The 25635-nt window shown below is 50.0% G+C and overlaps 1 protein-coding gene across 1 annotated transcript; it reads left to right on the top strand.

The window, feature by feature from the left end:
• The first annotated feature begins 11673 nt into the window (after positions 1-11673).
• TGIF2 (TGFB induced factor homeobox 2) lies at positions 11674-24760 on the top strand. The gene is made up of 2 exons (XM_069496608.1): positions 11674-12145; positions 21986-24760. The coding sequence occupies exons 1-2, from the start codon at positions 11954-11956 to the stop codon at positions 22505-22507; spliced, it is 714 nt and encodes a 237-aa protein (XP_069352709.1). The 5' UTR covers positions 11674-11953; the 3' UTR covers positions 22508-24760.
• The last annotated feature ends 875 nt before the right edge of the window (positions 24761-25635 follow it).

Below are 25635 nucleotides of genomic sequence, written 5' to 3'. Positions count from 1 at the left end.
AAAGAAAATCCCTATGACCCCAAAAGATATGGATATGATTCACAGATAATGAACACCCAATAATTGTGAAATTATAAAATGTTCAATCTTACTAAAAAAAAAAAAAAAGATTAAAACCCACCAAATGAGCAAAGATTAACACAAAATTGCTAAGACTTAATGTAGCTGAAGACCAGGTAAGATGGACACTCCAACGCCACAATTGCTTTTGGTAATATTGCTTTAATAATATTCAGTCATACTCTCTGTGCTGGTAATTCCACTTCAGAGAATCTATTTCAGGAAATTCTCAGAACTGCAAACATATTTATTTGGAAAATATTAAATGTATCCCTGTTGAAAATTGAGGGAAAAATGTAAATAAGAAGGATCAACGGGGAAAAGAGAAACCACTTCTCAGGACATGTGTAGATATTTGTGTGTGTTCACGTGAACCTGGAAACAGGTGTCATAAATACACACCTGACTGTCATTACTGCTAATGCTGAAGGGTGGGGACGAGGGGGTAGGTATTCACTCTTTCTTTGTATTCCTCCAAATTATTTAACTTGCCATCATGAACATGGTGTATTTGCTTTTGTAACTTAAAAATACTCCAGGAGGTTAAGAAAATTCCCACATGTATAATATCCTATCATCCTGACCCTAGTAAAAAGAATGAGTATACACTCATTAAGTCTCCTGCCCCACAACAGCCAACTCTGACCTGCTGATTTCTATAGCTGTGATTAGAGGTGCCAAAACCCAGCTGTTTACAGTTATGAGTGCAGACCACCAGAACATCAGAAAGGATTTTTTATCCCTAAATTAAAAGCACAGCACTGCTACTTAATCTACGAGGCAGAGGGCATCGAGTGGAGAGGCTACCTGCAGGACACAGCCACACCCTGCAACACTGTGATTTCATATGCTATAACCTAGGCCCATCTGAAATAGCCTTTTGAGGCAAACTGTTTACACAGGAAGAAAACCATATAATCAAGCATAATTTGAACAACGCTCAGCCTGGCTATTTGGCATAACATAGCCAGGCACGGTGGTGTGTGCCTGTAGTCCCAGCTACTCGGGAGGCTGAGGCAGAAGGATCACTTGAGCCCAGGAGTTTGAGGTTGCTGTGAGCTAGGCTGATGCCAGGGCACTCTAGCCTGGGCAAGAGAGAGAGAGACTGTCTCCAAAAAAAAAAAAAAAGAATAAAAATATTTTATTGATGGTCGGGCATGGTGGCTCACGCCTATAATCCTAGCATTCTGGGAGGCCAATGCAGGATTGTTTGAACTCGGGGGCTCAAGACCAGCCTGAGCCAAGAGTGAGACCGTACCTCTACTAAAAATAGAAAAATTAGCTGATATGATGGCTCACGCCTATAGTCCCAGCTACTCAGGAGGCTGAGGCAGAAGGATTGCTTGAGCCCAGGAGTCTGAGGTTGTAGTGAGCTATGATGATGCACTGTACTCTAGCTGGGGCAACAGAGCAAGACTGTCTCCAAAAAAAAAAAATACTTTATTGCTAAAAAATGCTAATGATCATCTGGGCCTCCTGCAGGTTGTCACCTTTTTGCTGGCAACAGGCCTGGCATCAATGTTGATGGCTGCTGACTGATCAGGAAGGTGGCTGCTGAAGGCTGGGGTGGCTGTGGCAGTTTTCTGCAATAAGACAATCATGAAGGTTGCCACGTCCATTGACTCTTCTGTCATGAAAAAAAACTTCTCCATAGCATATGATGCTGTCTGATAGCATTTTACCCACAACAGAACTTCTTTCAGAATAGGAGTCAAGCCTCTCAATCCCTGCTGCTGTTTTATCAACTAAGTTTACGTAATATTCTAAATCCTTTGTTGTCATTTCAACAACGTGCACAGCTTCTTCACCAGGAGTAGATTCCTTCTCAAGAAACCACTTTCGGCCTGGCACAGTAGCTCACATCTATAATCCCAGCACTTTGGGAGGCCGAGGTGGGAGAACTGCTTAAGGCCAGGAGTTAAAGACAAGCCTGAGCAAGAGCAAGACCCTATCTCTACAAAAAATAGAAAAAATTAGCCGGACATGGTGCACACACTCAGCTAAGGCTGGAGGGTCACTTGAGCCCCGGAGTTTGAGGTTGCAGTCAGCTATGATGACACCACTGCACTCTAGCCCAGGCGACAGAGAGATCTTGTCTCAAAAAAAAAAAAAAAAAAAAAAAGAGGCCGGGCACGGTGGCTGATACCTATAATCCTAGCACTCTGGGAGGCTGAGGCAGGAGGATTGCTTGAGCTCAGGAGTTCAAGAACAGCCTGAGCAAGAGCATGACCCCATCTCTACTAAAAACAGAAAAAGATTAGCTGGGCATGGTGGCAAGCACCTGTAGTTCCAGCTACTCGGAAGGCTGAGGCAGGAGGATTGCTTGAACCTGGGACTTTGAGGTTGCTCTGAGCTAGGGTGATGCCATGGCACTTTAGCCTGGGCAACAGAGCGAGACTCTGTCTCAAAAAAAGAAAAAGAAAAAAGAAACCACCTTCTTTGCTCAGTCTCATGAGGCAAGTCCTGATCTGTTACAGTTTTATTTTTTTATTTTTATTTTTTAGAAACAGAGGGTTACTTTGTAGCCCAAGCTGGAGTGCAGTGAGTGGTACAATCATAGCTCATTGTAACCTTAGACTCCTGGCCTCTACCCATCCTCCCACCTTGACCTTCCAAAGTGCTGAGATTATAGGCATAAGCCACTGTGCCTGGCCCTTCTAATTCTGGTTCTCTTGCTATTTCCACCACATCAGCAGTTACTTCCGCCACTGAAGTCTTGAACCTTTCAAAGTCATCCATGAGAGTTGCCATCAACTTTTTCCCAATTCCTCCTAATGTTGATACTTTGACCTCCTCCATTAATTACAAATGTTCTTAATGGTATCTAGAATACAGAATCTTTTCCAGAAGGTTTTCAACTTACTTTGCCTAGACCCATCAGAGGAATCACTATCTATGGCAGCTATAACCTTACAAAATGTATTTTCTTAAATAATGACTTGAAGGTAGAAATTACTCCTTGATCTATGGGCTGCAGAATGGATGTGTCAGCAGGCATGAAAATATTAATCTCCTTGTACATCTCCATCAGAGCTCTTCGGTAACAAGGTGCATTGTCAATGAACAGTAACATTTTGGGTTTTTTTTTCTTTTTTTTAATTTATTCTTTCGTGTTTTTCCCTATGTGAGCTTGGAAACAGTAATATTTTGAAAGGAATCTTTTTTAAGCAGTCGGTCTCAACGGTGGGCTTAAAATATTTAGAAAACCTTGCTGTAAACAAATATGCTGTCATCCAGGCTTTGTTGTCCCATCATAAGAGCACAGGCAGGAAACAGCATCACCCTGAAGGGCCCCAGAATTTTCAGAATGGTAAATGAGCATTGGCTTCCACTTAAAGTCACCAGCTACATTAGTCCCTAACAAAAGAGTCAGCCTGTCCTTTGAAACCAGGCATTGACTTCTCTCTAGGTATGGAAGTCCTAGATGCCACCTTCTTTCAATATAAGGCTGTTTAATCTACATTGAAAATCTCTTTATTGTACCCACCTTCATCTGTTATCTTCACGAGATCTCTCAGATAACTTGCTGCAGCTAAGCTTCTACATCAGCACTTACTGCTCCATACTTTGCACTTTCATGTTATGGAGACGACGTCTTTCCTTAAACCTCATGAACCACCCTCTGCTAGCTTCCAACTTTCCTTCCACAGCTTCCTCACCTCTCTTTCAGCCTTCATAGAACTGAAAAGAGTTAGGGCCTTGCTCTGGATTAGGTTTTGGCTTAAGGGAATGTTGTGGCTGGCCTGGTCTTCTATCTGGACCATTCAAACTTTCTCTGTATAAGCAATAAGACTGTTTCATTTTCTTATCATTCATGTGTTCACTGAAGCAGCACTTTTAATTTCTTTCAAGAACTTTTCCTTTGCATTCACAACTTGGCTAATCATTAGTTGCAAGAGGCCTAGTTTTTGGCCTATCTTGGCTTTATACATGCCTTCCTCACTGAGCTTAATTAATCATTTCTTATTTTTTATTTCAAGTGAGAGACTTGTGGCTCTTCCTTTCACTTAAACACTAAGAAGCCACTGCAGGGCTATCAATTGGCCTAATTTCTTTCTTTTTTTTTTTGAGACAGAGTCTTGCTCTATTGCCCGGGGTAGCTCAAGTGATAGTCCTTCCTCAGCCTCCCGAGTAGCTGGGACTACAGGCACATGCCACCCATGCCTGGCTAAATTTTTTCTTTTTAGTAGAAACAGGGTCTCACTCTTGTTCAGGCTGGTCTGGAACTCCTGAGCTCAAGCGATCCTCCTGCCTCAGCCTCCCACAGTGCTAGGATTACAGGTGTCAGCCACCACACCCAGCCTTAGCCTAATTTCAATACTGTTGTGTCTCAGGAAATACAGAGGCCGGAGGAGAGGGAGAGAGACCGGGGAACAACTTGTCAATAGAGCAATCACACACATACAACATTGATTAAGTTTGTCATCTTACATGTGTGTGGTTCATGGCACCCCAAAACAATAACAATAGTAACATCAGAGATCACTCATCACAGATTACCATAACAGATACAATAATGAAAGTTTGAAATACTGTCAGAATTACCAAAATGTGACATAGAGACATGAAGTGAGCACATGCTATTGGAAAAATGGCATCTATAGATTTGGTCAAGGCAGGGTTGCCACAAACCTTCAACTTGAAAAAAAAAGCAGTATCTGTGAAGCGCAATAAAGCGAAGTGCAATCAAATGAGGTGTGCTTATATTGTCTTTGACTCTCACCAAAGCCCTAGGTTTCCAGAGGAAAAAACGGAGGTTCAAAAGGTTTGGGTGATTTGCCTAAATCACCTGGTTAGTAACTCACATGGCACTGCTGCCCAATGCCCTAGGCTATGGGTTCCCTGCCTCGGGCACACAGGAAGGCACTCAAAAATTAGTTAAATGAGGAAACAGCCAACAACTAGGAGAAAGCTAAGCAAATTGTGGTTGACCCACAAGATACTAGAGACTCTTCAGAAGGAAGATGTTGATAAGTAGAAATCCACATCAGATGAAAATGCACAACCTCACATTTCACAAGAGCAAGATCGCCTAGATCTCGGATGCAGGTTTCCATCTGCTTGGCCTCAATTACCCAGAGCTGAGTCACCTGACCCCCACGTCCAGTCTTCCCAATTCTCCTCAACCCGTCTCAGAAACCTGCCCAGGACTCCCTAGTGCCCACACTGCCAAATCTGAATTCCTTACCCTGGCCTTCAAGGCTTTACCATCTGACCAAATCCAGTCGTTTCTGGATTATTTTCTTTGGCCTTTGCTAGACTCTTTCCCTCACCCCACAGAACCCCATTTTCCCCTTTATGCTGACACTAGAAGTGGCTCATCTTGGCTCTCAGTGAATGCTGGTGCCTTTGCCCACTTCCATAAAAAGGGAAGTGGCTTTTTTTTTTTTTTTTTAAATAAAAATGGATTTACATGACCTTCATTTGAACCTATGTGATCATCCACATGATCCACATGGAGCCCCTATCCAGGAACCTCTGATTTGGGCTTTTTCAATACGGAGGTGGAGAATTGATTTAGACCACCTGAGCAGCCAGGTGGGCTTGGCTGGGATGCTGTTCCACTTCCTCCTCTCCTAACTCACCCATGAATCAGAACCAAAGGCTCATTATCAGGCAAGTCTCTTTTTTCTCCCAGTTTCTTCATGCATAGGGGAAAACACGGTTGGGGAAAGAGCTTCTTACTACAATAACATTTTTAGAAAAAATTTAGAAATTGGGTGTGTCAAAATTGGATAAGAGAAAAATGACAATAACTTACCAATTGGAAAAAGTTTTCCCATGAAAGTTCTCACCAACTATATCCAAAGTTCTATCCAGCTGAGACACTGTACATTGTCAATAAATATACCCTGGCCAACCCCTAGATTAATGCGCACAGACTTACCCCATCCATTGTAACAGCCTGCTGTAGGGAGATCCCAGCTTTGCTGTAACCAGTCAGCTCCTGGTGAGGGGCATTTAGTTGTCAGCAATTTTCCAGAATGAACAATTCTGCAAAGAACAATCTCATATAAGCATTTATCTTTGCTATGCAGCTTTTATCTCAAGACAGATTCCTAGAAGTGGAATTACTGGCTTAGAGGATGCACACATTTTAGATTCTGATACTTAAACTAGTTGAGAAACTTTCCGTGATAATCTCAAACGCTCTTTGTATTTAGGATTTACCCAGTGGAACTTGTTTACAATGCAAAATCCTGACACACTCCCAGCCTTTCTCCACCCCCACCTCATTCTCCTGGAGGAAGTGTGGAGAGGGGCTCTAGAAGCTGCTTTGTTATGCAGGTGGCTGTCCTATAGGCGAGGGGAAGCCATCGCTCCCTTCTATTTCCACAACCTGATCTAGCACAAGACTTGGGAAGCACTAGCTTAGGGGGCTGCCATAGGCAGAATTGACGGTTATGTCTCTGACCTCTGACCCAGGCCCCCAGTAGTTAGCTTCCCCAAAAAGGCAGAGTCTGGCTCTCTCACGCACACACACACAAAAAACGCCTAGTGTGGAGTTCAAGCTCAGCAGGTGACACAAGCTCACTTGGCTACACCTCTATTTCCCCTCCAGACCCCGGTTCTCATACAAGTTCTGCGACCCCAGTGGCTCCATTAGTTTTGCCTTTCTTACCTAAGACTCCTCAAGCCTCCCCTTTTCTATCAGAAGGCCGTGGATGGAGCACCATTTCGCAAAAAAATTGATTTTGACTACCACTCTGGGCCTCAGTTTCCCCATCTGTGAAATGGAGAGCACTGGGCAGTGCCACTGACATTTGCGGTGCTGCCGTGAGGAGACTAGCATGGCCAACTAGGTTCTTGGCATTTTAACGGAAGTCCAACTTCAGCGGGGAGTTCAGGTGTACCTGGTCATTTAATCAGCACTCTGATGGGCTTAGGGCCTGTTTAAAAAATCAGACTTTCGCTGAGTTCTCCAATGCTAAAATGCAATTAAGACCAAAAGCTGTTTTCCAGGCTGATTGCCAAGCTCAAGGGCCCTAGCTATCTGGGCCTAGAGGAAACAGGCCCAGAAGAGGCCTTGGCAGGTTTGAGTTAGGCTGACTCTGTGCTGGGCTGCCCTACTAGGCAGCACGGGGACCGGGATCACAGAGCAGGGAAGGCAGTGCTGAGAGGGGTGGCGGAGGCCAAGGAAAACCTCCTGGAGTTGGGCATAACGCGAAGAGGAACAAGAAACCAGTTAGAGCCGCTGGGAGCTCCTAGACTCAAGTCTGCCTCCGTCAAAGGCCAGCCACGGTCAAAACGTCCTGGACTGAGGGGCACGGGTTGACTGTGTGACGAAACCAAGTGCGGAACCTCTCTGCGGCTCAGGAGAAAGCCAGCGACTTATCCGTAACACCACCTACCCACAACCCGAGGCCTGGGCGGGACCCCGCGCACCGCGTCGCGGCATTGGAAACAAACAGGCGTTGGCGCTTCCTCTGCGTGCTACACCGCGTGCTTCTTCGCGCTCACGTCTGAGGCGGCCTCCTTCCCCACTCTACTGACCCTTGAGGGCAGAAAAGGCGTCGCATTCTAGGCCCTGTCCCTTACCAGCTTGGGGGACATCCCTGGACTAACTGGGCCTCAGTTTCCCCTCGATGCAATGGGAACAATCACACCGCCGGCAGATCTGGCTGAGGGAGCGAACTTACAAAAGTCGGGATTTGCATTATTTCTCCCTTGGTAATGGCCCCCATGCCCAGCGAGGAGCACACAGTAGGCGCTCCGGAAACGCTCTCGAAAAAGAGGAACCGGCCACTTCCTGCCCTCGAGCGGACTATCCCGAGCCGACGCTCCCACCGCTCTCCTCGGAGGCCATGTGGCATTCCTGAGGGTGGGGGTGGGCGCAGGAAGAAGGTGCCCTCCCGGCCCCGCCCCCTCCGGGCGCGGTGGGCGGGGCCTGTCCCTCGGCGCCGTCGGCCCGCCCCGCGGGGGGTGGGCGTAGCTGGACGCGCTCCGCACAAAGTTTGTTTTCTCCCTCAGGGCGGGTGGGGGAGGGCGAGGAGAGCGCGGAGGGGAGGAGAGGGGATCTGACGTCAGGCCGCGAGGTGCTTTCCAGCCGCGAGCTGTCAGGCCGAGTGTCAGGCCGGGCAGGTACGCGGCGCGCTCCCCCGGCGCCCCCCGCCCCCTGCCAGGACGCACCGCACCGAGCCTGAGGCCGCGTGGACCCCAAAGCCGCTCGGAAAAGTCAGTGCGGGGCGCGGGAGGGGCCAGATGGGGAGTGGGGGGCGCGCGGACTACTTGGAAAGTTTCTTTTCCTCAGTCGGGCGGGGGAGGGGGCGTCGTCCTGGCGCGTGCGATTGTGGGTGTGTGAGCTCCAGTGTGTGAGTCGCGACTGCGGGGTGCTGGCGGGGCCCGGTGGGGGCTGTTCCCGCCCCCGGGAGGAAGCTCGCTCGACCCCGGTGGGGGGCCCAGCTCCCCAGGATCCCACCCTCGGAGAGGGCCGCTCACGCCCCGGACAGGGGTGAGCGCGCGGGGGGCGGGTTTGTTTGGTTTCAAAAGTGCACGTTGCTAACCGCCGGCAGCCCCCCCCCCCCGCGCCGCCGCGGAGCCGGGGAGGGGGCAGCTGAGAGTGACAGCTGAGGGTGGGGGCAGCGAGAAGGGCCCGGAGCGGGGGAGCTGGGGAGCCCGCGCGAGTTCCCCTTTCCTTTGGAACAAAGGAAAGTCTGTCTCCGAGGCATCTGTCACTCCCAGGCGGGCCAAGGGAGCGGGGCGCGTGGGGCCCGCGACCCGGAGAAAGTTTGTGCGCGCCGGGACCCTCGGGCAGGCCGGGGGTGAGCCGAGCCTCCCGCGGGGGAAGCGCGCAGTCTCCCGGGCAGGGGGCGGCCAACATGGAGTCTGGGCGCTGGGCTGAGGGGGGGGCGGTGCGGAGGTGGGAGCCCAGCCCCCTGCCCTCCCCTCCCCCTCCGGGCCGAGTTCGGAGCACAAAGCCGAGCGCGCACGCTCGGCCAGCCCCGCGCCCCGAGGAGTCTGCCAGCGCCGAGCGGCCGGGGAAGGGGTGGGAACCAAACTTTTTCCTGCCCCGGGACAGACACGTGAGTTTTCTTTCTTCCACAGCCCCTGCCCCACCGGGATTGCGGGCCCGCGGGGGAGCTGATGCGCCGAGTCTGCCCCGGGGTGGGGGAATGGGGGGGTGCAGGCGCCCCGAGCGCCGGCCGGTTCCTCGCCGCCCCGGGAGCCATGTGCTCCGACTCGGTCTGGGCCGCGGGGGAGGTTGGGCGCTTTGTGTGAACCGCTGGGAATGCGAGCGTGAGTGCGCGGCCCGGGGGAGTGTAGCGGGGAGAGTTGTCAGAAAGTTAGTGCGGGAGTCGCTGCAGGTGGCGTTGTGGGAGGGTGCACGGGGCGTTGTGTCGAGGGGGTGCTGCCACAGGCCAGTTAGGGTAAGAACTGATGACTAGTGTGGTGACGTCCCGAGCTTTCCCTGTCGGAGAGAGAGGGTGGGTGGGTGGGTACAGAAGCCGGGCTCGTTGCATGGGTCACAGTTCGTGCTAGGTGTGTGCTGTATGTGTCGGTGAAAATCCCGGCGCTTGCAGGGCTAGAGCGATGGGTCGGTGCCAGTTACCTGAGCGCTGTTGTGCGTTGGCGTGAGTGGGGAGTGTGTGTCTGGTCGCAGTGTGGGGTGAGTATGTGGGGAACCTCCCGGACGGCAGGCAGACCTGAGAGGCAAGATAATGATGTCGAAAAGTTTGTGTAGACTGAGGGGTCATCCCCTGGGCCCACCCCGGGAACCCTGCAGACTGGGGCTTGGCTGGCAGCCAGGGTGGAATTTGTACAGATAACCTTCTGTAAACTTCTAACCGCCTGCGGGGGCTGCATCCCTGAGCCCAGATCTGCTGCCCCGGTGGCCCAGAAATGTCTGACCTCAGAAAGTAGCCTGCTGGCTGTGTTCTCTGAGGAGTGGCACCTCAACCAGTGCCTGTCTCACCTCCAGGTGGCCTGGCTGAGACCCTTCCCTCGAAAGCCTGGCCTAGCGGGCCAAGAGATCTGGGCTCAGGCCCAAGTAGAGGAAACAAAACCTGGGAGATGCCAGAGTCTGTTGGCCGGCCTGCTGGCGAGCTGTTAAAAGGCTGAGAAGGGAGGAGCCTTGAGATTCTGGCATCAGCTTGACCTAGAACTTTTGCTTTTAAAATGTAAATCTCTCTTGCTTCTGTGAAGAACTTTGTCCGGAGATGAGCAGCTGGGTTGAGTTATCTACAGAAAAACCCTCCTTCATTTGACTGGTGAAGTGGGGGCTCAAGCCCAGAGATGGGAGGACACTTGATCAGGGTCACATAGCCAAGTAAGTGGAGGAGGGTAGGGCAGGGACCAAAGCGCAGGCTCATCAGGATTTTGAGGGATTGAGTCTAGGACCAGGCCAAAGGGCCTGACAAGGGAGAATATCCAAGAAACAACCAGTAGGCCTGACTCACCATTCTCTGCAAGGTACACAGTAGGTTCTCTGTAAATTTTTTATGTGGATTGCTGCAGACCATGGTGACGCCTCACCGGGCCTTGGGAGATGGGAGGCAAGATGGTGTAGAGCCCACAAGGCAGCTGAGGGGAAGCAAACTGCCTGCATCCAAATCCTACTTGCATGTCATATCTTGGAGGTGGGATGTCTTTTTTTCTCCCCCCAACATAACCTCTTTATGAGACATAACTCACATGCCATATAATTTACCCATTTAAAGTATACATGTCAGTGGCTTTTAGTATATTTACAACTAGGTTTAACTTTAGGACAATTTTTATCACTTCAAAAAGAAACCCCACACACTTTACCACTTTTCTATCCCCCCGGCCCTAACTAACTGCTGATCTATCTTCTGTCTCTATACAGTTGCCTATTCTGGACATTTCATAACAAACAGAATCGTAAGATACGTGTGCTTCTGTTACTGTCTTTCACTAAGCATAATGCTTTCAAGGTCCATCCGTGTGTCAGAATTTCACTCCTTTTTATGGCTGAATAATACTCCATCATAGAGATAGACCACATTTTGTTTATCCATTCATCTGCTGAGGGACACTGGGTTGTTTCTACCATTTGGCTATTACAAATAATGCTGTTGTGAACATTTGTGTATGAGGTTTTGTGTGGACATAGATTTTCATTTCTCCTGGGTAGATACCTAGGAGTGAAATCGCTGGGTTGCACGGCACTCTGTTTAACTGCGTGTGTCTTGGGTGGCTTTCTTAATCTCTGTTTCTTCATCTATAAACTGGTGATGATAGCAGTTTCTCCTTTATAAGGGGCTTGTGAGGATTAAGTGAGATAATGTAAAGTGCTCAGTACAGAGCACAGAAAACAGTAGACCTCAATTATTGAGTAGCTGCAATTATTTCTAATCCTTGGTCCTGCTTATGAATGAGCTGACATTCATTTCAGTGTCACCTACCCGCTCCTTAAAATAGGGGTCTTTTACACTCCTCCCATCTAGCTTGCTCAGGCTGTGGTAAGGCCTGAGACTTTGTTTTTGTTTTGTTTTGTTTTGTTTTGTTTTTGAGACAGAGTGTCGCTTTGTTGCCCTGGCTAGAGTGAATGCCGTGGCGTCAGCCTAGCTCACAGCAACCTGAAACTCCTGGGCTTAAGCAATCCTACTGCCTCAGCCTCCCGAGTAGCTGGGACTACAGGCATGTGCCACCATGCCCGGCTAATTTTTTTCTATATGTATTTTTAGTTGGCCAGATAATTTTTTTCTATTTTTAGTAGAGACGAGGTCTCGCTCTTGCTCAGGCTGGTCTCGAACTCAGGCCTGAGACTTTGAATTGCGACTCCCCTGATTCTGGTGTCTCAGGCTTTAGTAATGCTGAGTGTGTTGGGAGACTGGGAAGAGGGTGAGAGGCAGTACATGGTAATGATGTCCCCATCCCCTGTGTCACTTGTCCTAGGCTTGCCAGAGGTCCAGCCTAGCCCCTAGACACCATGTCAGACAGTGATCTAGGCGAGGACGAAGGCCTCCTCTCTCTGGCGGGCAAGAGGAAGCGCAGGGGGAACCTGCCCAAGGAGTCTGTGAAGATTCTCCGGGACTGGCTGTACCTGCACCGCTACAACGCCTACCCCTCTGAGCAGGAGAAGCTGAGCCTTTCTGGACAGACCAACCTGTCAGTGCTGCAGGTAAGGAGGGGATCCAGGTGGTGGCGTAGCAGGAGACCTGGGTTCTAGTTCTGTCCCAGAACTGTCACTAATTCACTGTGTGGCCTTGGGCCAGTCACTTCCCCTCTCCAGGCCACAGTTTCTTCTTGGGTCAAGTGAGAACACCCATTCTCCTTGCCTCAAGGGAACACAAAATGAGGTCATTGCAGCAAGATTTCAGACTGTGGAGAGTTCTGCAGAGACAAGGAACTAATCGTTATTAATATCTAGGTGTCATTATTAACACCGGAGGCATTTAGAGGCTGTGGGAAGGTGAGAAGGTGTTGAGTATCTGAGATTGTGGGATCCAGCCCCCAGCCCCAGAGCAGTGTCCCAGGTGAGGACTTGGTTGTAGGGGGCAGCGATCTGCAGTGTGGTTAAGAGATAAGTTGGAATCATAGCCAAGGAAAGGGCAGAAGTCAGAGGTTCCGGGTTCAAAGCCGGGTTCTGCCACATGTCTTGATTTACCCATCTATAAAGGGGGGGTCAGGCTCCTTTCCTGCCTCATGGAACTCTTGTGAGGAACAGATTCAAAACTGGGTGTGAAAGCGCTTTGTAAACCATGTGCATGAGCACACTCGAAGGCAGTACAAAGCGTTGTCCCCTTTAAATTGCCCCTGTTGCTGACCTGCAGGTGTCTTTGTCCTGTTTATGGTGCTGAGGCAGGATGCCCTGGACCAGCGTTACCCTGCCTCCCTGGGAGACACATAGTAGGCCCTCAGCCTAGCCCCAGAGGCCCACGCTGCCCCGCTCATCCCCACTCTTCCCCTTTCCCCATCCTTTCATAGCCCATTAATCAAGTGTACGGTGCTGTCTCTCCCTCCTTCCCTTCCTCCCAGCTCCTGTCCTTCCTCCATGAAGAGACATGGTAAGTATTTCAGCCCTCAGAACTCCTGTCACCTGACTTTATACTCGCTGGGCAGTGGTTAATCTGAGTCTCTCTAGGAGAAAGGGTCTAGAGTTACAGATCCTGACTCAGATTCCATCTTCTCCACAAGAAGCAGCCTGGATCTTGGCCAGATCATTGCCTTCTCTCTGAGCCTCATTATTTCCTCATCTGAAAAGGGGGAGATATTGTACCACTTTCACAGGATGCAGGGGAGGGACCAAGCAGAAGAATCCAAGGCTGACTGTGAGGTGTTAGGCACAGTGGGTGCTTCTACTCCTGTCTTCATCCTCGCCTCTCCTTTTAGATCATAAGGTCTGGAACTGACCCTGGGTGCCTATCAGTGTGTAGCATCTCCCAGTGTTCCTCCTGATAACCCCACTGGGCCCGGCTCCATGCTGGGCAGAGTTGGGATCCAGAGGGAAGCAGACACATTCTTACCCTTGAGGAGTGTCTAGTCTGGGATGGGGGTGGCAGGGCCAACTTGGCCACTGATGTTTACAAAAGTGATCACAGTTGGAATAGAAGGCAGCAGAGACCCGGGGCAGGGCCTGGAGCCTCAAATAGCCTCCCAGAAGAGGTACCCTTGAACTTATAGGATGTAGAGCTGTAAGGCAAGAGGCCTAGAGACCGAGAGCCAGGATTACCTAGACAGCCTCTTTGCCAGTCTCCCTTCCTCTAGCCTTGCCCCTTTAATCCATTCTTTTGAACACAAGTGAAAATCTGATCATGTCATACACTCTGGGGACCCCCCTGCCCTCAAAATAGAGTTCAAGTTCCTTAGAAGCTCACCAGCCTCATCTTAGTTCTTCCCTTCCCTGGCCTTTGAAGCTTTGGGCCTCTAGGCCTTCTCCCCTGGCTCTCAACAGCTAGGTGCAGCCCTGACCTTTCCTGTGCTGGCTTACTCCATTTAAGCATCTCTTTCTCGGGAAAGCATTCTCTGACCCACAGCCTAGCTTTGGGGCCACTGCTTATATTCCCAGTGCACCTCATACCTGTCCCGTCAAACCACTTGTCACATGGCATTGGAATTTCTTTTTGTCAAGGACACTGTTTCTCAAATCTGAGAAAGATACCAACTATTTTTAAAGAAAACATTTTTCACCCAGGCACAGTGGGCTTGCACTTTGGGAGGCCAATGTAGGGGGATCTATTGAGGCCAGGACTTTGAGACCAGCCTGAGCGAGAGCAAAAGAAAGAAAACATTTCTTGTGGACCTGTCTCCCCGTAAAAGGCAACCTGAGTCATTTTTATTATCACATCACTTATTTGCAAATATAAAACTGGGTTTAAAAAAAAAAAACGACTTTTTTTTTTTTTTTTTCCCCTCTTATACACAACCATAAAACCAGTTTTCCAAAGTGGATAAATGGAAAAACAATTCCATCTAACCACATCAGTTTAAAATGGTAGGTGGTATTGTGCTGACGCAGTGGTGTGTGATGTGACAAAGGCCCTGGCTCTGGGGCTCAGTAAGTCTGGACCACCACAGGCCTCTGGAGACTTTCAAGGAAGGGCTGGCTGGCCCTGCGCATGCCCTGGAGGGAGGGGGTCCAGTGGTGGCCACCATGCCCTAGAGTCCTGCTAAAATTTAAAAGCAGAGGAGCCCATCTGGCATGAACCCCACATGCCCCAACTGCACACCTCTCATAACTCCTCTAAGCTGGCTCCTTCCCTGTCATCACCAGTTCCTGTACATAAACCCCTCAAATATTTCTGGGATTTGGCTTCTTTCTCACCTCGGTCCAAGCCATGATCGTGTGATCACTTGTCACTCCCCTGCTTAAAACCCTTCAGTGGTTCTTGTCAGCCTAATGACAACATCACCTGCCCTTGTCTGCACTTTGGGCCTCATTCCTGGCCCCTCACATTCCTGCTACACTGGTCCACCTGACCAGGAAAACTGCTGACCCCTAGAGGAGTTGTGTGCTCACACAGCATTGGGTCACTTGGCTGGGACTGCTTTTTAGACTTCGATATTTTCTAGAGGTGTGGAGAGCAGTGAGCTAGTTTTGTTATTGCTGTAGCCCCAGTGTAGCTCAGTGCTTGGTATCTGGTAGGTTAGGTGCTCAGTAAATAATTGTAAATGACAGAAAATGACTATAAAGTGTTGGAAATGTCAACAGGCAGAACCTCGGAAGTAAGGAAATGTGGTGGCTTCCTCTGTCCAGAAAAGCTGGCTTAAGTCCCTCGAGGCATCTCTTCTTGGTTTTTTTGTTTTTTGTTTTTGATACAGGTCTTGCTCTGTCTTGGGGCTAGAGTGCAGTGGCATCATCGTAGTTCACTGTAACCTCAAACTCCTGGGCTCAAGGGATCCTCCTGCCTCAGCCTTCCGAGTAGCTGGGACTACAGGCATGAACCACCATGCCCAGCTAATTTTTCTATTTTTTTGTAGAGATGGGGTCTCTTGCTCAGGCCGGTCTCAAACTCCTGACCTCAAGTGATCCTCCCTCCTCAGCCTCCCAGAGTGCTAGGATTACAGGCATGAGCTACTGTGCCTGGCCTCCTATATTAAATTTCCTTTTTTATTAAGGACATTTTTAAATACCCACAAAAGTAAGAGAATATTATAGTGAACCCCATACCAATCACCTGGCTTCAACAAGAATCAGCATTTTGCCAAACTTGTTTTATCTGTCCCTGGGGACATCTCTTTTGATTGTCTCCTTTAACCCAGCCCAGGAGCCATCTCATTAGCAAATCAATGAGTCATTTAACTAACTGGTTTGCTGGTAGTTGCCTGGGGCTAGGCAGTTGGGAGGATAATACAAAAAAAAAAAGTCTTTTGTGAAGGATTTTCACAGGTCCCTGTGACACCCTCTAAGCCCAGCTGATTGGTTGGACTAGATCTATGGTTTGCTAACTGTTCTAGGCAGCAGCCTGGGAGGGTTCTGGGCCCCATTCCTTCACTATAGCACTGATTGGGGGGGCGGGGGAGCAGGCACTGTGTGCCAGGCCCAGTGCTCTGTGCTAGGAACAGTGGGGGAACAGGCACCTCCCCATTCCTTCATTGCTGTCGGGCCTCCTTTCAAATGCACACTCCTGAGGGATGCCCACGCCAGGACAGGGCCTTGGGTGGAGACTGGAGCCTGGTGTGTGGGAGGGGTGGCCTGGCCTGGCCCCCAGGGCAGCCAGTGATTATCTCTGTGTCCAGAGCTACTCTCCTCCTCTTCTTGGCTCCAAAGCTAGCTGCCTTCCCATTCCTCCCACAAGCAATCTCTGTGTGCCCATCTCAAGGCCTTTTATCTGTGTATGTATTTTTTGAGCCTCTGTGTAAGTTTTTTTTGCTTAAATAAAGGGATTGGCCCTCGAGGACAAGTCAAACCAGCAGGCTAAACCGTCGGCTCCTAAAGTTGGGTGGCCAGACTCTCTGGGTAGCTTGTTTAAAAATACACATTCCTGACTCCACCCCTCACCCCCACCAGATCTATAGAGCAGATGAAAAATAGCTATTTGACAGTTTTTTTAAATCTTGAGCACAGTGGCTCAGGCCTGTAATCCTAGCACTCTGGGAGGCTGAGGAGGGAGGATCGCTTGAGGTCAGATGTTTGAGACCAGCCTGAGCAAGAGTGAGACCCCCCTTTCTATAAAAAATAGAGAAATTAGCATTAGCAGGGTGTAGTGTTGAGCACCTGTAGTCCCAGCTACTTGGGAGGCTGAGGCAGGAGGATCGCTTGAGCCCAGGAGTTAGAGGTTTCAGTGAGCTCTGACAACTGTTCTCTAACCAGGGTGACAGAGCAAGGCTCTGTCTCCAAAAAAAAAAAATCTCCCCCAAGGTGATTCTAATACAGGCAGCTGCCTTTACGAGCACCTCACTTCCTTCCCTGCTTTTGCTCCATTTCTCACTGCTGAAAAGACATAGGAGCACTTGTGTCTGCCTTCATCGGCCACCCTGCTTTCAGCCTCAGGGCCTGTCAGCTTCCTGGTGCCCCTCCCACCCCCATTTGCCACAGTGATTCCTCCCTGTCCTTTATCTCTGATAGTTAAAAAAAAAAAAAAAAAAAATGCTGGCCGGCACAGTGGCTCACACCTGTAATCCTAGCACTCTGGGACGCCAAGGCGGGCGGATTGTTTGAGTTCAGGAGTTCGAGACCAGCCTGAGCAAGAGCGAGACCCCCGTCTCTACTAAAAATAGAAAGAAATTATCTGGCCAACTAAAAATATATATAGAAAAAATGAGCCGGGCATGGTGGCGCATGCCTGTAGTCCCAGCTACTCGGGAGGCTGAGGCAGGAAGATTGCTTGAGCCCAGGAGTTTGAGGTTGCTGTGAGCTAGGCTGATGCCATGGCACTCTAGCCCAGGCAACAGAGTGAGACTGTCTCAAAAAAAAAATACTGACAGGGCAGCAGCATTTCAAATAGAGCCCTGTTCCAGGGGAGAGACAGCTTTCAGGCCTCCAGCCTGTGTTCTGCCATGTAAATCACAGCATTCACCTTGGTGTTCTTCCTATCACCTCCCCAAGGTCCTCGAGTGGGGGCAAGGCACAGGCTCTTTTCCTGACTTAGACTTGGGCAGGGCAGCTGGAAGGGGCTGCAGAAAATCCTGTTATCCCAGCCCCCTCAGCTGTGCATGTCTATGGGCTGAGAAGACAAAACAGACAGATGCTGGGCTGCCAAGTGTGCTGTGGACCAGGGCGAGCTGTGGGGGAGTGTGTGGAGGGGGTGTTTTTCTGTTCTCTTCTCTGAATCGTCAGCCAAAATGGGAGGTGCAGCTGGGGGCTAGGTACTCGCTTGGCTGCTGGTTACGCCCAGGGCTCCTCCCTGAGACTCTCTTCAACGACACTCATCCCTGCTTTGCTTGACCCAGGTCGCTGTGACCTGACCATCCAGGGGTGAGGTGGGAGGCTCAGCGCACTCCTGTAGTGCAGGTAGCCGAGGTGGCATCTGTGGCAGGGAAGGACCAGAAGCGCCAGGAGAAGAGGCCTCAGGCTGACTCTCTGCAGCTGGCAGTGGTAGCTGCCCAGAACCAGGCTGTCTGGATCAAATCCCAGCCTTTGCACCCGTGACCTTGAGCAGGTTTCTGAACTTTTCTGATCTGGGCCTCAGTTTCTTCGATAAATGTCATCATAAAACCTGTCTCATAGGCTGCTGAGGTCAAATGAGTAATTAGATGTGCAGTGTAGAATAGCACCTGATGTTCTGTGTCACATATTTGCTATTAGGATGATGATGATTGTTCAGCTGTCCCCTCTGCTCCTCGGGGAAGAGAGAGCAAAGCAGTGGGGGTTGTAAAGCCCAGAGACCTGGGTTTGAATCCCAGCTCTGCGCTCAGGCTGTGTGACTTTGGGCAAGTTCTGTCATCACTCTGAGCTCCAGTTCTCCCTTCAGTACTTAGGGACACTGCTTTCTGCCTTCCGGGCTTGTACACAGATTAAACATAACACAGGTGAGACGGTTGGGCATGGAACTGGTATCAAAAGTGCTTTAATAAGTTTGTTCCCTTCATCCCACCCAGCTCTTCAGCCCTACATCCCTTGGGGTTCCCCTGCAACTCTAGTTAGGATTCGGCTCAGCCAGCATCCACTGGTGCCTGATGCTCAGCTACACTATAGGACCATACAGGGGAAGAGGGACAAATGAGAACCTCAGGGGCAGGGCTCTTCCTGGCTGGAAATGAAGAGAGAGAAGAAGCCTTCCAGCCTGACATGGCCAGGGGCCTGATGCTGTCTTTGGGACATCTGTGGAATGGGTGCGGCTGTAGTCAGCTGGGCAAGGAGCCATGCCAGCTCCAAGCACCAGCTCCTGTCATGGGTGGCTGTCCCTTTGGCTGGGTAGAGGCAGATACAATCCATGGGAAGATGGTCCCCAGGGGCTTGCTCAGATACTGCCAAGAAAGGGGCCTGGTGGTAGCCAGGGACAGAAACTGGTACAAGAGTCCTGGGCCTTTGATCCCTTCAGCAGACACTGAGGCATGCTAGGCACTGCGGCAGCCCACACAGTTCCCACGTCCCAACACACAGGAGGTCCCCTACAGCAGCGGGTACTTAGTACAAGCCCCGTAAGTACCTGTTGATGAAGTAAGAGGAGAGACAACAGGACCAACAGAAGGACCTAGAGTTTAAAATTTCGATCAAGCCACTATTTGGACCCCTGAGTGGTTTATCATAGTGTGCCGGCCTGGTGAGGTCAGCCCTTCTCACTTCTGAGTTCATCACCTACCATTCCCCGCTTTTGTCTGTCCCTTAAACCAAACTCTTTCCTGCCTCAGTACCTTGGCATTTGCTGTTCTCTCTGTCTAGAACATTCTTTCCTTAGCTTTCTGTATTGCTGGCTCTTCCTTATCCTTTAGATCTCAGCCTTCCAGACCCTGTTGTCTATGGTAGCCTCTCTTACCTTTATACACTACCCTTTTATTCCTATCGGTATAGTCACCTATGTGTTTATTGCCAGTCTCCCATCTAGATGGACTCTAAGGCTCCACAGAGCAGAGTGCATGTCTGTTTAATTCACAGAGCCATCCCAGCACCAAGAACTGGGCCTAGCACATAGCAGGCACTTGAATATTATTTGAATGAGCAAGAAGCCTGGAAAGGGAGAGCAGCAGGAGGCAAGAAGCTCCAACTTGACAGTTCTAGTGAATATAGTACGCCAGGCTCTGAGGCCCTGTGACAGCCTCAGAGACAGATGCAGAGGAGTGACTCCCGCCCTCCAGATGTGAAGGCCCAGGCTCGGGGTCCCTGCTGCAGGTGGAATCCCAGCTGATCTTACCAGGCTGAGCTGTAAGTGTGTTCATCAGGAAAGTGGGAGCTGATCAGACTCATCTTTGTAGGGCTGATGTAATAGAAGAAAGTTGTGAAGACGTACGGTGCCCAGTAAATGGCAGCTATTGGCAAACTCTCAGCAGTGGAGGCTCCCAGAAAGGTGCCTAGATGTGTGGATACCTCCCGTGCCCCTCCCACCACATACACACAGTTTCTAATGTTTCTTGTCTCTCCCCTACTTCTGGGTTGGCAAGAAAGTGATTAGGCAGCTTTTCCCCTGTGGTGGCCCCTTTAGTGGAAGGCAAGAGGGAGGAGGACTTGGAAATGCTGATAGGGATTGTGTGTGTAACGAAAGAGTTGATGTTTGAAAACAGGTTTTATGTTTATGAGCTTACACCAACCAGGCAGCTAAGAAACTGTTTTCTGGTCTAATCTTTACCTGTTTGTGTTTTCTTTTTTTGGTTTTTTGTTTGTTTGTTTTCTTTTCTTTTCTTTTAAAAACAATGCCCAGAGGAGCTACTGTAGGATTAGTCGTGTCACATCCCCAGGCCCCTGGGAGTGAACAAGGGGAAAGAGGGTACAAGTGGTTGATCTTCTAGAGGGTCAACAATGATGCCAAGGTGCGGTGCTTGCTGCCCTGGAGTGTGCATAGACTGTATTCACACTTTTCTTGAACACTGGTATCTACCCTTGTGGTGTCATTTGTTTTTGTCTGAAAAGAGACTGTGCCGGGCCCTAACACTGGCCCTGGGTGAATTGAGATGTCTTTTGTATCCGTTTCCTCTGCTCTGGCCCTATCTCTAATACCTTACTTAGAGGAGTAGACGTTCCCCAGGTAGGGAAGAGGGCATTCCAGAAAAAGGAATGTGGTGTGCAAAAGGCATGAAGCTATTAAAAAAAAAAGAACAGGTTGGGTAAGGTCAATTCTTTACTGAAAACAAGAAACAAGCAGAGCCTGAGTGGGGGCAGGTGAGCAGTTTCACACTGCAGAACACGAGGGTAGGAAGGGATTGCGTAGGGGCAGCTGGACAGGGGGGCTATGATGACACGGGAGGGTTTTATGCCCAGCCTCTGGAGTCTGGACTCGATCCTGCAGGCAGTAGGAGACAAATGGCAGCTTTCTGGAATGGGAATGACAGCCACTGCATTTTACAAAGAGAACCAACAACCAGTGAAGAGGCTGGACTGGAGCGCTGTGAAGTTGGGGCTAGCCAAGAATCCAGACAGAAAGGGGCAGGGTGCTAGATGCGTCCCCCAAACCACCTGTGCCTTGAGCTTTGCAGCAAACGGCACACCACTTACTGGTGAGAAACTGCATGCCTCGAGTGTAGATAAAAAAAGATGAGTCTAAACAATCAACTAGATGGGAAGGAGGTCAGAATTAATGGCAGCTTTCTCAGTAGCATGTGGGAAAAAGACTTAAGGAAGCTGGCTGAAGGGACATTCTGCTGGAGCCACTAGTCCTAGTATTGCTCGGAAGCAAGAATGACTTTTCTTCTTCCCGACTGACAGCCACTTGGTGCCTTTGTGGCTCTTTCTCTGGCCTGCAGCAAGACTCTGCTCTGCAGGCTTAGGAGTGAATTGCTGTTAGCCTTGTCCCCTCTCTTTCCTCCTCCATCTACCCACACCCAACCAGGGAGCAGGTCCTGCCATTCCTGGCTTCCTAAATGGATCAAACATTTGTCCTCCTTGCCACCTCCCATAAAGTAACATGAACTACTGCCCCGCCTCCCTGCTTCCAGTCTGTTCTCCACAAACCAAGGTGCTGCTTTGCTCCAGACCCTCCTGTGGCTCCCCAGTGCCCTTACAATAAAGAAACAGATACTCACCCTAAGAGGTGACCCCCAGTTAACCACTTTCAGCTCCAGCTACATGGACCTTTCTCATAGGCACTTTGCAGCCACCTGCCACTCTGCTCTCTCCCACCTCCCACCTAAACAACTGCTTCTCCTTCAGAGAGTGCTTCCCTGAGTCCACACAGACTAGACTGGGTCTCCCCGTTACTGTCCGCAGCAGCACCATCATATGGACCTTCCCTTCACTGGCTGAATCACAGTTGCAATTTTATATTTGTGTGATTTCTTATCTAACTTCCCCTTCCTGCTATGAAACTCTGTGAGGGCTGGGATTGTGTTTGTGGTGTTTGCTCCTGTGTTCCTGGGTCCTGGGACACAGTAAGTGCCTCATAGCTGTTTTCGATTAAGTGAACTGATCGGTCTTTTATATTCATTCCAGATATGTAACTGGTTCATCAATGCCCGGCGGCGGCTTCTCCCAGACATGCTTCGGAAGGACGGCAAAGACCCTAATCAGTTCACCATTTCCCGCCGGGGGGGTAAGGCCTCAGAGGTGGCCCTCCCCCGTGGCAGCAGCCCCTCAGCATTGGCTGTGTCTGTACCAGCCCCTGCCAATGTGCTGTCCCTGTCTGTGTGCTCCTTGCCACTCCACTCAGGCCAGGGGGAAAAGCCAGCAGCCCCCTTCCCACAGGGGGAGCTGGAGCCCCCCAAACCCCTGGTGACCCCTGGTAGCACCCTCACCCTGCTGACCAGGGCTGAGGCTGGAAGCCCCACTGGTGGACTCTTCAACACACCTCCGCCCACACCCCCAGAGCAGGACAAAGAGGACTTCAGCAGCTTCCAGCTGCTGGTGGAGGTGGCGCTACAGAGGGCTGCTGAGATGGAGCTTCAGAAGCAGCAGGACCCATCACTCCCGCTACTGCACACTCCCATCCCATTAGTCTCTGAAAACCCCAAGTAGGCATCTGCCAGCAGGGGTGCTCGAGGCTTGAGCCAGCTGTCCTGGGTTTCCGTTTTGGTTCCCTTCCACACAGAGGGTTTCCTATGGATCACTGCCAAACATCAGGATCATCTCCTCTGTCCAGAGGTCTTCGGCAGGAAGATGCCAGCTGGCGTCACTGCACTGTGATGGGGGACCTCTCCTCTGCTAATTCTGCCGTTTCCCCAGGCCTCCCTTCAGTGGTGAGACCAAGAGATTGGAGACGGGCATGGTGCTGCTGCTGCTGCTTCTCCAGAGGACCCCTGGGACACCTTTCTTCCAGCCTGGTTTCCTGGGCTGGGCTCAGGAACCTTGCCAGGTTCCGACCTATGCTGGGTCCAAGCTGCCCCTGAGCTGTGCCTCTTTCTGTCAAAACCAGGTGTGGACATTCCAAGTTCATAAGCGTGAACAAAAGAAAAGAGGAGCCCAGCAGATCTAACAGGACCGACGCCAGTTGAATGTTTAGATTTTTGCTAAACTGTTTATTTTTCCCTTTTTGCTGTGGTTCACATTAATGGCAGTAGTTAGCCCAGGTTGTGGGGAATGAGAACGCCTTGCGTGATGGAGTCTGATGAACTAGGAATGACCCGACACTGCAGTTGGGAATGTTTTGCAAGGAAGGAGTATTTTTATTTTGGGAACCATCTAAATCTCTGCAGTAGTGTGAAATTCCAAGTGGTTGTTGTATTGTTGGTTTGGTTTACCAAACAAAGACAAAAAAAAAAAAAGAAGCAGCAAAAAACTTGTGGCCGTTGGCTTTTCTGCATCAGGCACAGAAGGGGATAAAGCCATAGCCAAGAGATAGTCCAACAGAATCTGACTAAACCTTCCAGGTGCAGAGCAGAGAAAAATGATAGAACCAGAGAGGTGTTTGGTTTTTTTGTTTTACTTACTGTATTTTTTTGGGGGGTGGGGAAGTAAGCTAGACTGAAGCAGTGGATATTTTTTCCTTTTTTTCTTTAACGTTTTCCCCTTCTTTATTTTTGATGGCTTTTGCCCTGCAGCCTGAGTTTTGAATTCCTAAAGGAACTTGAAGATTAGTGGGGCCAGAATATCAAAACCTCTTGGTGTCTCCAACTTGGAGAGAAGTGAGCCATCTACTGGTCACGAAGGCCTTCCAGCTGACTGGCACAGGCAGCTTCCCCTCAAGGTGGCAGGAAACCATTCCTGGAGGAAGCAGGGAATGGTGCCCGAAGCTGCCCGAGGAACTTCCTTCAGAGGCAGCTGGGGCTGGACATGGGTTAAAAGCCTGTTATTTGTGTCTTTGTTTCACCTTTCTTTAGATTGGAGTTGCAGGGGCCCTACCCTGAACTTGCCAGTGAAACCCATCACGCATGGTCTTATAGGCATGAGCCACCAGGTGGGCCCCACAGTTGGTCTTACACTCCTCCCTCGCCCCCATTTTTTCTTTTGCTGTTTCATTGTTGACAGTGTCAACAGCAATATGCCCCATCGTTATATATCCTATGAAACACTAATCCTAGGTTATTATTAGCCGAAATATTTTTGTTCTGAATAACATTGTTACTGGGCCAAAAGATAGGTCAGGAGCTCCAGCTTTTAGTTTCCTGAAATTGCCAGGTTAGGCACAAGGAGGGGTTCCTGGCTATTGACTGACTTGGGGGGGCCTGGCCAGGAGAAAGGCAGCAACACACATTCTGTCCTTTCTGGGAGGACCCCTGAAGCCCTCAGGGAGGCTCCCCCACTTCTGAGCGGCTTGGCCCATCTGTTGCTGTGGCAGTGAGCAAGTTTCCTAGGCTCTCTGGCCCCTTCCTCCTATGCCTGCTCCTGGTGTGCCCAGGGGGTTCAGGGATCCTCACCCTCCTGAGGCCCAGCTGGGGAAGAATGAACATGAAAGTGTCAAGGCTGAAGCTGCTGTTTGCCCAGCCTCTTGCATCCCGAGCGTGTCTGTGAGTCCAGCCTGGGGTGACTGCCGCAGGATGCCTGTGGTAGGAACTCTGGAAGTGTATTGGGCTGGGGTGGGCTTTCCCACCCCACAGTGCACTGAGCAACGAATGGAGGGGGTGAGGGAGCCGTGCTGCTGAATTCTGGTTGGCATTCCCCCCTAGTGTAAAATGGGGTGTCTGGGGGTGGGGCAGCCTCTGCTTGGTTTTGGTTGTAAGATAAACTAGAGGAGAAGCACAGTTGTCCCATTGAATTATTTGAGAAAAAAACTACTGTAAATAACTTGTTTTTGTCTTTTGTCAAATAAAGTTGTTTTTGTTCTCTTTTTAAGCAGAAACGGGGTTCTTGATTGGATCCACTGTGCCTCTGGGCCCAGGCCTGGGGACAAAGCTGTCACCGAGTTCTTACTCTGCCTCTAGTAGCCACCTGTGAGTTTTGCGCACCCGCCACCGGTTCCCTTTCTGCAGCCTCCTTCCACACCCCAGTCATCAGAGTATACAAAGGCACGTGCCTCCCAAGTGGGACCTGTCTCCCCTGGGATCTACAGTTAGTTAAGCTTTGGGGTTGCTCAGTGGTGAGGAAGTGACCTTAAGACAACTGGAAACTTTGTCCTCCCCCTCTCAGTGAGGAAGGAGAGCATGACTGCAGCATGAAGCCAGCACAGAAAGCAGATATGAGATAGAGGCTCCAGTCATGTCTGAAACCAGTACCACCTCTAGACTTCCCTATTACGTAAGCTAGTAAATTCCCTTTTGCAGCCCAAACTATAAAAACCAAGGTCTGCAACAGTAGTAAACAGCAAGTTTTGCTGGGTATGCCTGGGCCTGTGCAATGTTCATTATCGCTTCATTTTTACATACACACATACAAAAGTGAGACGCCCTCCTAGGTGGTGAAACTGAGTGGGGATTTAAGTTACTCGCCTGAACTCGTACAGCTGGTCTAAGTGTGGAGCTAGGATTTGAATTCAAGTCTCTTGCTTCAAGGTCACTCTGAGATCTGCCCAGAACCTATTTGATGGACACTTACACCTATTGGCGTCCAGCTGTGTAACAGTGGTATGGAGCTAAGCACAAGAAGTTTCTTCTATGAACCAAATCAGCTTCTTTGTGATTTCTCCCCAGTACCCCAGGATTGAGGACGTCTAATCTCTCCCACAGGTCACTCTGCTTTGGTTATCTGGAGATGGAGCCTCTCCACTCAAG

This window comes from Eulemur rufifrons, chromosome 20, assembly GCF_041146395.1.
Source record: "Eulemur rufifrons isolate Redbay chromosome 20, OSU_ERuf_1, whole genome shotgun sequence".
Lineage (NCBI taxonomy): Eukaryota > Metazoa > Chordata > Mammalia > Primates > Lemuridae > Eulemur > Eulemur rufifrons.
This window is presented reverse-complemented; position numbering and strand designations above follow the sequence as displayed.

Coding starts and splice junctions, on each gene's coding strand:
- TGIF2 (XM_069496608.1), top strand. CDS start 11,954: ATGTCAGACAGTGATCTAGGCGAGGACGAAGGCCTCCTCTCTCTGGCG. Junction 12,146..21,985: donor CCAACCTGTCAGTGCTGCAG/GTAAGGAGGGGA, acceptor TATTCATTCCAG/ATATGTAACTGGTTCATCAA.